We start from the raw sequence: 14,465 nt of genomic DNA, 5'->3' as shown, positions 1-14,465 counted from the left end.
GAGTTGCAGTTTCAGGCTCTTCCATCTTCGGTTTGTCAACTAGCTTCCCATTGAACTCAATTCAAGAAATAATAACCCATGCCCAAGCTGTGTTTAAATTTTATTAAAAAATACGTAACCAGTAGCTAAAGGTTCCGATCAGTAAAATACCAAACTTATAAATAGCATTAGTAGAGACTTATTTCAACAGTCGGCATTGTGTGCAAAATGGCACATGGTTAGATATGCTAGAGGGCATGAAATGACCTTGTGTAGATTTCATGTGTAGCTCTTATGAAGTATTCTTAAGTCAGAGCAGGGACAAGAGCTATAGGTATTATGTTGGGGATGAGCAATCACGTAGACACAGAGGATATCAGAGAATACAGCTGTTGTCAAAACAGCTCATGGAAGTCATACGAGAACTGCAGAACAGAGAGCATGTACTGTGGAGCTTTTAGGATCTCTGTTCAGTGACAGGTCTTTGATGAGAAATGAAGGCAGGGCACTCCTTTCAGCCTCAGTAAGTAAAGGCTGGTGTGCAAATTATCTTATGTTGGAGTATCAATAAAGTGAGTGTTTATATTAACAATGTGCCCCACTCACATGTGTGTTATGAACCTCCCACAGTTACAAAGCAACATCAGGAACGTGAGTGAAAGCTGCAGTGTCCTGTCAGCAGAACCCACCGAGGGTGAGAGGATTACTCTTGTTTTCATGAGCAGACTTTGCTTTATAAGCTGTTAGTGGCTGCGCTGCTGTAATCCCATAGCACAAAACAAGCTAAGAAATGTGAAGACACTTTTCAAAGCAACTTCTTCTGTCTTTGTGAAACAGACCCATTATCGTACATCCCAAATGCATGCACTTGATCAGAACTTTCCCAGCTATGCTTTCACTCTGTAAGAGCTGCAGTTAGGATGCAAAGGGGGATGCTCAGGAGTCAATCCTTCCATAGGAAGAAAACACTGTGAAGAAAGGAAGAGGTAGATCAGTCAGAACCACTATCTATCAACATTTATGTCCTCCTTTTAAAAGATACAGGTAGTTTCAGATTGGTGGCTAACTAGGTCCCTTTGTCCCTCTTATTTTAGACATTTACACAGCATGATAAGAATTGCTTAGTTAACTTTTTTCAGTACTTACTTCTTTCTCTTAGTCCTTGCCCAAAGCCACGGTAGACATGAATCAATGCCCAAAACAGAACAGATTTTATTGCAACAGAAATGCAAGAGCCAGTAATGAAGGCAGCCTCTAGAGTGTAAGAATTCCCTCTGCCCCACTCTTTTATCACCTGCAGGAAGATGAAGACATAAAACGATCAGAAAGCTGGGACCCATAAAATGCAATCAAACACTAACTTTCTGGAAGAAGTCGTGATAAGTGACTATATTACAGCTTTATCTGATAGAGGGTTTCACTATGTACACCAGTGCCCTCATTTGCTGGGCACTCTTAGATATTACTATGCAAAACCATAAGTAGATCTATCTGTTTTCAAATTGCTTTGCTACTCTTATCCATATTTTCATTCTTAACTGCAATACAATATAACCACCAAAGTCGATGTGTGGCCCTTTTGTGCTTTTCCAAATCAAAGAGGGCTGTAGATACTTGGAAGAACCTGATTTGACTTCAGCCTTTAATAAAACCACAGAAATTGCAGCCAATGTCAGTGGCTGGAGATCTCACGTGAAGTATGAGAAACAAAGTACTGGCTGCTAATAGCATTTGGGCCCTCCCTGTGATGGATAATCAGCTCTGCCCTTTCTTCTTTCTTGCCTCATTTCCCACATGTGGGAGTTGTTGGGCTGCTCCAGTGATAAGTGCCTTATCGCTACAATAGTGCTGAAAAATGCTCAACACTGGGCTTTGTTGTGCCTATAACGTCTTTTGTTTTGTCTACACGAAGATCAGCATCTGGAATACTGCGTAAGATATTCTTTAAAGTGTGACTTCAGACCCTGCGGCTGGTTAAACAGTGGTACCACTTGAGACTAAGTGTAAGGGTGAGGAGGCATTTCAGAACAACTATGCACCTTGTGTTAGAAGATTATCTTTCTCTAATCATTCCAGATACTTCGCCAGTTGTAGTGAGTTCCAAAACCTCTCCCTTTAGCCTAACAAGTTCAGGAGCAATTTGACATGATTCCTGTCTGGAAAGTACATTCCAATGATGCCTTACATGGCTGCTGCTCTCATTGATTCTAAATCAAGCTGCGAAAAAGGTGTATGCTCAGGAATGTGGCACCATGTTTGCACCCAAGGATCCAGTGAAAAGCAGAGGCTTCCAGCCTTGTTTCCCTTTATCAAGCAAGTAAGTCAGATGGATTACCGTGTAAAGCAGGTAGATGAGAAAAGCTACTTCAGGTACATTCTGACACAGAAAAATCCACACTAGAGGTTTCAGTTCTTTTAAAATCTGTAAAATAAGACCAGATACATACATATGTATATATACATATATATTCTAGATTCAGAAGTTGATTATTATTGGTAGCATAGCTGTTAGCTTAACACTTACTGCAATGATGCTAATGGTCACTTTCAGGCAAGCCCAGAGAACCCCTGTTGCTGAAATGATGTTATGTAGAAGGGTGATCTCGTGGAGGCTTATCAGCAGAATACACAAGCAGAGCTGAAAGAGAAGAGGTAAAGATTTGCTAAAATTTTTAGTCTGATACTGTATATCCCACCAAAATACTTGACAACAAGCACATGGAAAATGACCATAATCAGGCTAATTTCACCTACCAGGGAAGATACAGACAGGATTGCTTTAGGAAGTTATCGGTTCAGCTAGCTGTGATTCTAAGATATTCTCAACAGGATGAAAAAGTGGGAGAAGTGTTCTATACCTGTGCCTGAAGATCAAAGGTCAGCATGGAAAAACAGAGATTCAACATGAAGTATTGCGACTGTAGGCTTTCTAGAGCACCACCCACTCGAAAGGCCATCATGCTTTGACTCTGAATAAGGATGATGGCACAGATGACATCAAAGGAGCCAACCAAGAGGATCAGAATGAAGCGGGCCTGATGGAAAAGAGAAATATGCATGTGACTGGTCATGCTGAAACAGCGATAGTTTCTATCTTTAAATCTTCTAACTGGAAATGAAGGAATAAAAGGGTAAGAAGAACTTAACTACCTATTAATAGCATTTAAAATAAATAACAGTTAAATGTGATAGTTTGCCACACTGTTAAGTGGCAGAAAGTGCAGCTTGATCAAGCTTTTGATGCAACCACTTGGTACTTAGTGTAAACTCACACTGCTTATTTTGGCCTACGTTACCCTCAATATAGTAGTTTTATAACAGCTAAGACAGACACTTTGTGATCCCTGAAGTATCTCAGCTTTTAGCTGTGCTTTGTTTGAGGCCTTATTATACAGTTTGAAGTAACAGCTTTCTTTGATGGCATTAGAATTCCCTTATGGCATAAATAACAGCTAAGAATCTTCGCCACTGCTATCAGTGGGGGCAGGGGGTTACTCTGAATGCTCTGCTTAATCAATTTTTAAATACGTTGGTTTTGGCTGGGTCTTATTCACAGCTTTGTTGTCTGTCATGCTGAATGTCTGCTACATTAAAGACAGCTGAAGTGGAAAAACATCCTTCATAGTTATATTGATATGAAGCTGTTCAAACAGTAAACATGATTCTGGATCAGTAATTTTGCTCAGTTACAGAGTTACAGTAATCAGTCGCTTTTATAGTACTAAAATCTCCTTAATGGTGCATCTTGACCAGATTTTGCTTGTTTACTTGTTTATTCTTGTTTAATATATAAACTGAAAGCTAGGACACATACCTCAAAGTAATTTGCATCTCTTATGCCTGTTCCTTACTGACTGTCAACTCTGTTTGCTGCAGACCTTTAACTAATTGTATCAATGATCAGCAGTTGAACAGGAAAACTCTGCTTTACCGTAATCTTCCTATCTTGGCTGTAATCTCTTCTATCAAAAAATATTTTTTGGATGACTACAGGAAAGAAGGAATCTCCTCCCATTTGTGATATGTATGCAAATACAAAAGGGAAAGAAGCACGGCAAGGGAAAGTTTAACTACTAAAGTTAGTAACACAGTAAGTTCCTTCTTTACATTTCGTTATGGAAGATAAACAAGATAATCCCAATGGGCAGCACCTGCCTTAACGCTATTGTTTTGTTTCCTTGCAACAGGTCATCACTCTTAAAAACACAATGTTGCAATTATGGATGTTATGAGTTTCTAGTGGCTGCGTCCTTGCACACAGACCTGACATTCCAGTTCCATTCAGTTGGATTTATGAGACTTCAGGGCAGTTATTTTATGGGGAAAATCTGATACAGGGTGAGTAAACTGATGGCAACACATTCTGCAGTAATTCTGTGAAAGTGATGTTATTTCGTATTTGTTACTTTCGAGTACATACATAAAGAAACCCATAGAACTGTACAGAGGAACAGATTTGTCATTATGAAGACGTGCATTTTGTTATTCAGTGGTAGGAATCACTTGGCCTGATTTTCTGTTTTCAGTGCCCTTACCGCGGGTGCTTTGCCTTTCTAAGATTTTCCCATCCAAGATTTAGAGTAAAGCAAAGTTAATTGAAACCAGGGGACTAACCAGGAGTTTTGGCTTTTGTTCAACAGGGAGAACTGTGAAATTGATAATGGATCGGAACATCACTAGCAGGATGGAAAGAACAAAGACGATGAGCTCCTGGCGGTTCTCCTGCAGGATTCCTCTAGTCACATAGTACACACAGAACACTGGGAAGGAGAAGGAAAAGTCAGTCAGCAGGTGAGCACAGAGTGCACGTGGTGCTGTTTTTCAGTACACTTGATCCAGGTGACAAAGTGGAAGTATCAAGATTGTACAATGTAGATTCCTTAGTCAAAAGCACATCTTTATTCTTACCAAGGAGCCTGCATCCAATTCTTCAGATACTCTGAGTACTCTCTCCCGTGTTTACCATACAAGGAATGAAATAATTCATTGGACTTTTAAATCACTTCTGAAGTAATGCTTTGAAAATAGAAACTATCCAAACTAACCAGCAGCAGTGGGATGTTTTATTGGATTAGGACTATAAGGTTGAACAATATATTCAAATGAAATTAAGTAACGTTATTTTATTAAAGAACTGAAATTACATAATCCTTCCAGCGATGGTAGTTCCAGTGACTGGTAAGGAAGGTACAGCTCACACACATACCTCCTTAGGGCTGTTTTCATGGCTCTGACCCACTGCATGTGGTTTGAAACACCAAACTATATTCCAGAAAGGAACCGATTCAGGAAAGCTCTGATATGATATTTATATGAAACAAATCGAGCTACGTACCTTAGTATCCTACTCTGCAATGACCACACACATAAGGAAGAGGCTTTCCTTGCACAGATACAGGCTGCTCCTATCTAAGTCACTCCTGCAAACATTAGCTCATTCTTACCATCAACAAAGTAACAGTTTTTTTCTTTTTTCCCAGGGTTATTCTTCCGGGCACATCTGATAATGCAGCTTTGTTAGCCTGGGACACGGGTCATAAAAGTTTTCAAAGGAACATAATAACTTGCTCAGAACAAACCTGGAGGTAAGTTTACTTCCTTTTCTGCTATTATTAAAGCAAGTGAGAAAAGAAAAAATAGTCAGCAAATCAAAGAAGGAATCACGTGATTTGGTTTCTTGCGTGCTTATGACCTCAGGAAGACCTGAGAGATGTAAGACAGTGCTTCCTTGTTTGCTAAGGTCAGCTGCTCCAACTGAAGTCTGTACAAATAACTTGGAAACAAACGTTTTCCTGAGCATAGATGGCAGAGGAACATTTCTGAGATGAATAAAGGACGTCCCTTTGTTTTCAGAAAGTGAAGCTTTAACAAATTAAATCCAAACCTCTCAGAAATAATGTCCAGTGGTCTGTGCTGAGCTAAAGCAGAGGTTTGTGGGAGGTGTGCAGCTCTCCCTCTGTGCTCATTGCATTCCCTAATGATTACTTTGGCAGAAAAATGCATTTCTTTGAAAGCACGGTGGGTGTTTCTTACCGACTCCAACTAATTGTATGAGAGAAATGGTGAAATCTTCCTCGGTCTGTCGAACGAGTGTCTCTATGGTCAGCCCTATGACACTGAGCAGAGACAGAATAGTCACACAGAAGTAGATCTTCACAGGAAATGACAGCTCTGAACAAGGTTTGATCTGGAAAGGAAGAGAATGTTGAAACTCGTAATGCCGTTTGACCTGTTTGCTGTCCCTAAGAAATGCATTAATGCAAATGGACTGATGGAGAACCAGGGCAGGGTTTCCCTGGGAAAAGGGAAGAGAAATATCTGACAAGAGAAATGAAACTCAAGAAATGCTGAGGGAGGGAGAACTCCGACTTCATCTGATAAGCGATCTCAGCCTCCACTTTTCAGGTTCATCCCTGTAAACCATATTCTGCTTTTCTCACAGCACTCTAATTTCATCTCCTGGAATCAAGTCTGGTAATACCCAGATATAAAGCCACCAAAGCAGTACTGTTCAGCAAGTGACCTCCTGGGGTCCTGTGCAAAGATTTTTTACTTCTAGAAGATCATAGAGAAACAGCCACACTTTAAAACAGACAAAAGATCTGAGTGAGGTTTTGTTTCTGTGTATCCCAGGCAGCCTAAATCCTGGACAGAGATGAACTGATGGTGAATGGCACCACGCTGGAGTTCCATTGGCAGTGAAACACAGTCCTGGAGAGTCACCTGGAGGCAGAGGTCAGCTATGGCACTGTTACTGGGTTACTACCTTATACAACACATCCTTATACACAAAGACTTTTGATGAGCTGCACTGAAAGCAGTTTAATTTAAGCAAGCCCAAATAATTGAAAGCAATTGAGAAAGCGCTGATTGCATTGGAGCAAGGCTGGCATTCAGTAATTTGGGGGGAGTGTTTGTTTAGTACCGGGCTCGCTCTGCAGCCATAAACACACACCAGCAGGTATGAAAAGCAGCCAAGGAATGAGTTCCAGCGAAACCACACGCTAAGGAACCGCAGGTCCCCCTGGGCGCCTGTCTGACCCAATGACTGTCATTAACACCGCGACCGCAGGCTGAGCGGGCTGCGGTTCTCCTGCGGGAAGGGCCGGGTACTCACGGGGCCGCAGGGCGTGGGGACGAGCTCCCGGTGCCGCGGGGTGAGGTTGGGCAGCGCGTGGCCGCTGTAGGGAGAGACAAGGAAGGAAGGCGGTGTCACTGCGGGGCGCACCCACAGCCGCACCGCATCACCGCCCCCCCGGCCGGCTCGGGCCGCTCCGCTACCTCTCCTCGCTGGGCTCCATGCCGGCCTCGCCGCCCTCCGCTAACGACAGCTACATGGCTGCGGCTGCACAGCCGTGCCGGGCAGCGCCCGCCCTTCCGGGGCGGTGGGACGTCACTTCCCGCACGGCGCGGGGCTCCCAGCCGGGCTCTATGCGGGGCAGCGCCTCGGTCCGCTGCTCCCACCCGCAGCGGTGGGCGGCGGCCGGCCGGGCTGTGCCGCACGTGGGAGGGCGGCTCGGTACGGTGAACGGAACGCTGCCTGCCGGCCGGCTGTCAGCGCGGCCTCCTTTGCTTTCATTCTGAGCCCTCCAGGCTGGAGGGAGGTGGGTGGGCGGCTGCTGCCTGCTCGAGGCGCCGGGGTCGCTAGGGGCTGGTGGGAGGGAGGGCCGCTGGTGTGCAGGAAAACGTTCTGCTGTTTTTGAGCGTTTCTTTGTGCACGAGACGTTAGTAGTTGTGAGGTGTGTGCGGTCTGTGCGCGTCTTTGTGCTTTGTTGTTCTGTGAAATAATGTTGGCTGCTCGCTCGGGATGCTGAGCTGCCAATGGCACGTGGGTATGTCTGCATCCCGGCCTTCTTTTCGCTGCCCGATTAACCTCGGTTTCACCAATGACCTCTTAGCGTTCCTGCTTCTCACTGAGTTCTTTGTGGATGCCATCAAAGGAAGACATCCATCTTTATGCACAGACATCGCTGCGGTTCTTCCCACCCCTGGTTCCTAACTCCTTGTCTTTCTGATAGATGCTGATCGTTCTGGAGCCCGGAACTCTGCCCGTCCAGGAGCTGCTGGGTGACGTGTAACAGTGATGGGCAGAATGTGTTCTGCTGCATAAGGCACAGTGAGAGCTTCTGACTAACAGGTACCTGCACTGAGGTCAGCTGCACCACCAAACACATTGCTGTGTGCCACGTTATCTTTTATGTTCACAATAAATTGCATTCAGGCATTGGATGTGTAACTAATCGGTCAAAATTTCATACTCTCATAGTTTCTGCTCCCAGTTTTTTCACCTTTAATGCACACTTTTTTTTTTCCTTCCCTATTGGTAATGTAGTTTAAAATGGGAGAAGATAGAAGGAAGAGTTTAAAATGCACTGCATGCTGTTCATTCTTGTGAGCTGGAAGATTCCATGTTTGTGTGTAATCCAACAGAAACAGTCTACCAGCTACTGCCACGTTTTCATCTATTGGTAAACATCAGCTGCTGGTTGCTCTTATGGGAGGAGGACTGAATTACTTCCAGATGGAGAGTCCTTTCAGCCAATTTAAGGCTTTCCAGCTGATGTAAGACAGCAGGTCAGTAATTCAGAGGTGTGGTTTTATTCTTATTATTGCTATTCTGCTTCCTGCCACTAGTGGAATTGGTGATGTTAAATATGATAATGTGATGCTGCGCAAAATGGGGGTTCTGTTGGGGTTAGTTGTTTTAGTTTTCAATTAAGCAGGGATAACGTGAATATATAGTTGAGCACGTTGTACCTCAGTGTGTACTGCCCATATTGCAGGTGTTCTTTTAGAGGTGTCAGCCTTCATTTCTCCTACTGCTTCTTTATCCAGGAGCAGAAAATGATTCATCATTTTATTCTCATGTGATTAATTCTGATTGCTTTTGCTCATAAAACACAGTCTGCAAATTAAAAAGCACTTAATTCTGATAATATGTTTTAATAGTGCAGTTAAGCTTCTCAGGTTCTTTCTTTCTTTGGAACTTGTCAGCATTATGATGCCAAAGGTTGTTTAACTTGAGAAAAGTAAAGGTCATAGTCATGTTAGCAGTCCAAAATACATTCTGAAAGAGAAGGTAGTGAGGTCTTTTTTTGTCTTTCAGAATGAATGTGATATTTTTGTAGTTTTAGGGATTGATGTACACTGCTATATTTGGTTTTCTTTCTTTCCCTATTTTTTCATTCTTAGGCAGAAAAAAAGAAATGGAATTGACCACATGAAGAAGCATCTAAAGTTGAATTTCATGTTATTTGGAGGACCAAATACACTTCTGGAGACCACTGCAGATGGAAGATTAATCACATGATATTTTTCTTCCCTACAAAGTCAATGTTGATTTGTGTTAAGGACAGATACTAGTTTTGTTGTGTCAGTATGTCGACTGTGACAAGTGCTGAGACGCCAGAGGAACCTAATCCTCCTCTCCTTGAAGAAAAGCCAAAGGGAAAATCACTATTTAATTTGGGTTCGCTCTTTGCTAACAGGAGTGAAAAATTTGTAATTGCTAGGAGTGATAGTGTGCCAGAAGAGAACGTCCTGAAAATAACTATCACAGAGACTACAGTCATCGAGTCAGACTTGGGCATCTGGAACTCTCATGCTCTCATCTACCTCACTTTGTGGTTTTTCTTCAGCTTTTGCACTCTATTTCTTAACAAATACATCCTTTCATTACTGGAAGGAGAGCCTAGCATGCTAGGTAAGCCTGCTTTTATGCTTCAATTCCAGTAAGATATTTGATTATATCACATCCTTACATGTAAAGTTCACTTTAGTTGAATGATTTGCTCCCTCAGAAGGTCCAAGTTAGGAGATGTGGGGGTGGATCTTGGAGCTGAGAACCTGTGCGTGTGATCACAGCCTGCAGTGGAGTTCATGGTGCTGCCCTTCCCTCCTCTCATCCATCCACACGGTGGAGGACAGGAGCTGTGTTTTGAGAACAAAAAATGTAATTAAATGTTCACTTTTCTGTGCCAGGGGGCAGTGTGGGCTCTTGAAAAATATGATAACATTGAGTCAGATCTTGATAGTCTCTAGTGCTGATTGACTTGTTTGATTAACAAGATTAATTTTTATGTGAAGACATAGAAGCTGCCCTTTGTGGCATCTATTATTCACTGGGCTTATTTTTCCTTATTTGTTTTAATAAGAAAACAAAAAGCATTTTATCTGTGGCCTGGGTTATTTGATTTGTTCTGCTGCCTTGCTGGTAGATGTAAAAGTAAAGGGCTGTTGTGAGAATTCATTAAGTCTAATGTCACTACAGACCAGTCTGTGTACAAAATTCTCTCATGTTGCTTAATATGTAGCATTCCCATCATCGTCTGATATTTTTTCCCATCTCTTTAGGTGCTGTTCAGATGCTGTCAACCACCTTTATTGGCTGTATAAAAATGTTTGTTCCATGCTGCTTGTACCAGCACAAAACGCGCATCTCTTACCCACCCAATTTCATCATGATAATGCTGTTTGTTGGACTGATGAGGTAAACTCATTAATTAGAGTTCTGTGCTATTGGCTCATTGCAGTTTTCTGGTCAGAAGCACTGTTTTTATGCTCTCTTCCTTCTCCTTCTTGCTTTCATAGGGTGTAGCTGTTAAAGTCTTGTTTTATTTTCTTCTTAACTTGTGTCTTTCAATTTCAGATTTGCAACAGTGGTCTTAGGGCTCGTCAGCTTGAAAAATGTGGCAGTTTCATTTGCAGAGACAGTTAAAAGCTCCGCACCTATTTTTACTGTTATTATGTCTCGGATGATATTAGGGGAATACACTGGTGAGTACTTCAGTGTTTAAATTTCCTTTCATAAATACTTATTTATGTAATTCTGCCCCTTGTTGGGCCATGGACAGGGAGATGTCACTGAAGTATGGCAGACAGATTCAAGCAGCTGGAAGAATCATTGTGGCACAACATTAAATCTAACAAAATTATTTTTCCTTTGAAATAAAGAAGTGGTGAAACTAAAACTTAAAACTGTGTTATCTCATGTATGGCATTGAGAGTATAGCAATAGAACTTGAGTTAATTTTTTATTTCTTTTCATTTGCAGGATTACTGGTTAATCTCTCTCTCATTCCAGTTATGGGTGGGCTAGCTCTGTGTACAGCTACTGAAATCAGCTTCAACATTCTAGGTTTCTCAGCAGCTTTATCTACTAATATCATGGACTGGTAAGTCATAGCAGCTGCTCTGCGTGTGGAATAAAGGAATGATGTTTCTTGATAGGTTGAATAAAATCATTGCCTGTAAATATTTCTGCATTTGGAACTAGGAAAAAAAAACTTATTATTTTGGTGTTTCCATACACAATAAATTAAGTGATTGTGGATTTTGTGTTCCTTTTTGCTGCAAGTTTGCTTAAACGTTGTGTTTTTCTTTCTTTACCAGTTTGCAGAATGTCTTTTCCAAAAAATTACTCAGTGGAGATAAATACAGATTTTCGTAAGTATTGAAAATATCTCAGGTTGGGTTATGGTCATTAAGCTGCATAAGAAAACCGTGTATTTGTGACTAAGTTGGAATAAACTGCTGTGAACTTCATCAACTCAGTAAATGTGAATTTTACTGCAGGATTTTACAGCTGATTTGGTTCTTGAAAAACCAATTTATCTTCAGTCTGTCTTGTCCAAACAGAGAACACAGAATGTAAGAGATTGCTGAGTTGTCTGCAGAGCTTGCTAGATGGCTTTTTGTTAGTGCTTCTTGATGTCTATCAATACCATGATGAGGTTTTTATGTAGATCTGATACAGCTTTCTTCAGCTTTGTGAAATAAGGAACTCTTAACAATTTTCATTTGCCTTTTTGTAGGGCCCCAGAGCTTCAGTTCTATACAAGCGCTGCTGCAGTGGTTATGCTTATTCCAGCTTGGATATTTTTCATGGTAATTTGAATTTCCTAATGCAAATTTATGTTTTACTTGTGAGCTTTGCTTTTAATTAGCCCTATTTTACTTGAATCACTTAATCACCAGAGCTTTATCTTTTGTTTGCATGAGCCGGAGAAACACTCCAGAATGTCCTTTATTTTTCAGATCTTGTTCTGCTGATATTTAAATGTAAGACTAATACCTGGTTATAATAATAATGGCTAGGTTGGATATTGGTTTTTAGACTAGGTTATAATCTAACCTCTTAAGAGACCTTGTTTTGCATTTAGGATGTTCCAGTGATTGGGAAAAGCGGAAGGAGTTTTAGCTACAACCAAGATGTAGTTGTACTTCTCTTAATAGACGGAGTCTTGTTCCACCTGCAGAGTGTTACAGCCTATGCCCTGATGGGAAAAATTTCTCCTGTGACTTTCAGGTAAAACTTTATTCCCGTGCCAGGGAACAGTTATGGGTTTTTTTTCTTACTCAATATTTCTGCTCAGAAAATAAGTAGTGAGAGTAACCTGAATAGTAACACCCAGAAATGCCAGTTATGCTGGTGGTGTTCTATTGATATTGTCTGTGTGTCTGTCTTAGATATGAATTGCTAATTTCTGTTCTGTGTGCTTAAAAATAACAAAGAAACAAAACTCTGAGGTGACTTGTTAACTCTAAATTGAAATGTCTTGAAAGTTATTAGTACCAGTATGCAAGCAGTGTGGCTACAGGATTAGCTGAACTAGGAGAAGTGGAATCTGGTATTTAAAAAGCAAGCAAAAGAGAGATCCCACTGTATGAAGGGATGATTGTGTGTAGGATACGGGAGAGCTTCCTTTGGCCTTAACTTCTGTAATTCCTTTCCAGTGTTGCCAGTACTGTGAAGCACGCACTGTCAATCTGGCTAAGTATTATTGTGTTTGGTAACAAAATCACAAGCCTCTCAGCCATTGGGACTGTTCTAGTGACGGTGGGAGTTCTGCTTTATAACAAGGCAAAGCAGCATCAGCAAGAAACTATACACAGCCTGGCAGCTGCAGCCCCACAGCCTGCACCGAGTACAGCTGAAGATACTGAGCCACTGATTTCCAAGGATTTGAAACCATATGATTGATACTGTCACTTATTCTTACAACGTGGTGCAGAAGTGATTGTTCCTGCAGCTGTTGACGCTGATGTGCTTCCTTTGAGGTTCACAGCAAGTCGGGCCTGGGACTTGAAGCAGAAAAAGAACAACGAGAAGAACCCAGGGAACCTTGATTTTCTCAGAAACTGAAATAGCAGAGGACCTGGTGTTATTTAATGTGGTAAACGTGGGCTTTTTGATCTCTTGACTGCAAAAAAACCACACAAGCCTCTGTTAGACAGAACTTTGGTGTCTCGTAGGAAAATTATTACTATCTCCATGCCCAGGAAAACAATGTGAAAACTTTGGCCCATCACTGTATTTGGTTTTCTTGCAGTGGAATGAAATTTCGAGGTGTTAGTTACTGTATGCTGCATCCTCCATTATCTGTTTGTGTTGCAGAGCTGGAAGAAGGAATCCCTCCCTTCCCCCAGCTCCCATCTCAGCAAATGGTTTACTTTGCTAAAGCCCTCGTTGAAGTAAACTACAGACATGAGTCCATGTCTCAAAGCACAATGAGCCACTACTTCCAACGACAAAACAAGCAGTAGATAGTCTATGAAACTCAAAAGGGAAATAGTTCATCCTGGTTATGTATTTACAGTATTGAAATCCAAATGCACAGACATAGCCGTGCTCGCAGATTACCACCAAGATGTGTGATTTTGGTGTGATTGGTCAGGATATCTGTATTTCTATCATTTTTAATAAGCGAATTTCCTGTATTTTGTTATGTTAATTGTTTTTTAAACGAGGAAGTGAGCTTTTATTTTATAGCACTGTTTGTAGGACTGCAACAACAATGCTGCCTTTCAGGAACTCAGGGTTCTTACCCTATGTGCAAAGTATTTCTGATGTTTCCAGTTATGTGAGGAATCTTGGGGGTATCTGACAAGGCTGAAATGGGACCATGAGCTGCAGCAATCTGGGAATTCTTCCTTTTATGGACAAGTTACATTTCAAGGCTGACCAACCAGAGGTTAAAAGCCAACTTCTTGCCTTCCCTTTAAGGAAACCTTAAACTTTATTCATTCATCTCTGCAAATAGAGCACGTGTACATACAGAAACCATCACATGGGCTTTTTGGGGAACAAAATGAACAAAACGAGTTGATTTTTAATAATTTCCTGTTTTGAAAGAGTGTCGCTTGGTGTTAAATCCTGGATTAAATGTTCTTTAGAGTAAAGTACTGTTTCTAATAGGAATTTGCATGGGGAATTCTTATGGCATTTCAGCCCCTGCTCACGCTTATCACATGAGGAATCCCATTGGTTTGAGTCAGCTATTCCTGCAGAGGGCAAACAGCTGCGTGGTGTGTGTGACATTACTTCAGGTTTCTCCCTGTTGGTGGATGGCTGCTTTGAGCAGGAGGGAAATGCCCATTTTCCATCATTGTGTGCTGTTTTGCTGTGTTTGGTTTTATTTTGTTGCTCATTTCGCTGACTAAAAAAGCTGTGCTCTGTGAAACGGAGATGTGTCCCTTAGGTTTTC

The 14,465-nt window shown here is 41.6% G+C and overlaps 2 protein-coding genes and 1 long non-coding RNA gene across 10 annotated transcripts; 2 read left to right on the top strand and 1 right to left on the bottom strand.

Moving 5' to 3' along the window:
- Positions 1 to 87: 87 nt before the first annotated feature.
- LOC107323293 (uncharacterized) lies at positions 88 to 7,350 on the bottom strand. Of its 2 annotated transcripts, none has more exons than XM_085509124.1 (9): positions 7,261 to 7,350; positions 6,935 to 7,160; positions 6,013 to 6,166; positions 4,594 to 4,739; positions 2,838 to 3,014; positions 2,504 to 2,617; positions 2,315 to 2,401; positions 1,126 to 1,273; positions 88 to 947 (listed from the first exon to the last, which is right to left on the bottom strand). In XM_085509124.1, the coding sequence occupies exons 4-9, from the start codon at positions 4,651 to 4,653 to the stop codon at positions 916 to 918; spliced, it is 618 nt and encodes a 205-aa protein (XP_085365250.1). In that variant the 5' UTR covers positions 4,654 to 4,739; positions 6,013 to 6,166; positions 6,935 to 7,160; positions 7,261 to 7,350; the 3' UTR covers positions 88 to 915. The 2 variants fall into 2 exon arrangements, with proteins under 2 accessions (XP_085365250.1, XP_015737698.2); XM_015882212.3 differs by having other exon boundaries at positions 7,097 to 7,160.
- Positions 2,977 to 4,306, top strand: LOC146759897 (uncharacterized). The gene is made up of 3 exons (XR_014931858.1): positions 2,977 to 3,110; positions 3,973 to 4,069; positions 4,167 to 4,306. It is a non-coding gene; the product is annotated as an uncharacterized LOC146759897 (long non-coding RNA).
- On the top strand, positions 4,633 to 14,445 carry SLC35E2B (solute carrier family 35 member E2B). Of its 7 annotated transcripts, none has more exons than XM_015882205.3 (13): positions 4,633 to 4,770; positions 5,460 to 5,564; positions 6,613 to 6,714; positions 7,998 to 8,116; positions 8,410 to 8,553; positions 9,172 to 9,682; positions 10,333 to 10,468; positions 10,628 to 10,755; positions 11,033 to 11,153; positions 11,371 to 11,424; positions 11,793 to 11,865; positions 12,141 to 12,286; positions 12,715 to 14,445. In XM_015882205.3, exons 6-13 carry the CDS (start codon positions 9,358 to 9,360, stop codon positions 12,959 to 12,961), a joined length of 1,230 nt encoding a protein of 409 aa, XP_015737691.1. In that variant the 5' UTR covers positions 4,633 to 4,770; positions 5,460 to 5,564; positions 6,613 to 6,714; positions 7,998 to 8,116; positions 8,410 to 8,553; positions 9,172 to 9,357; the 3' UTR covers positions 12,962 to 14,445. The 7 variants fall into 7 exon arrangements, with proteins under 7 accessions (XP_015737691.1, XP_085365237.1, XP_085365238.1 ...); XM_085509111.1 differs by having other exon boundaries at positions 8,312 to 8,553; XM_085509112.1 differs by lacking the exons at positions 4,633 to 4,770; positions 5,460 to 5,564; positions 6,613 to 6,714 and adding exons at positions 7,382 to 7,498; positions 9,780 to 9,931.
- Positions 14,446 to 14,465: the final 20 nt, after the last annotated feature.

This window comes from Coturnix japonica, chromosome 9 (genome assembly GCF_054131305.1).
Source record: "Coturnix japonica strain WE chromosome 9, WE-NBRP24, whole genome shotgun sequence".
Lineage (NCBI taxonomy): Eukaryota > Metazoa > Chordata > Aves > Galliformes > Phasianidae > Coturnix > Coturnix japonica.
Note: the sequence above shows the minus strand (reverse complement) of the source record. Positions and strands in the feature narration are given on the sequence as shown.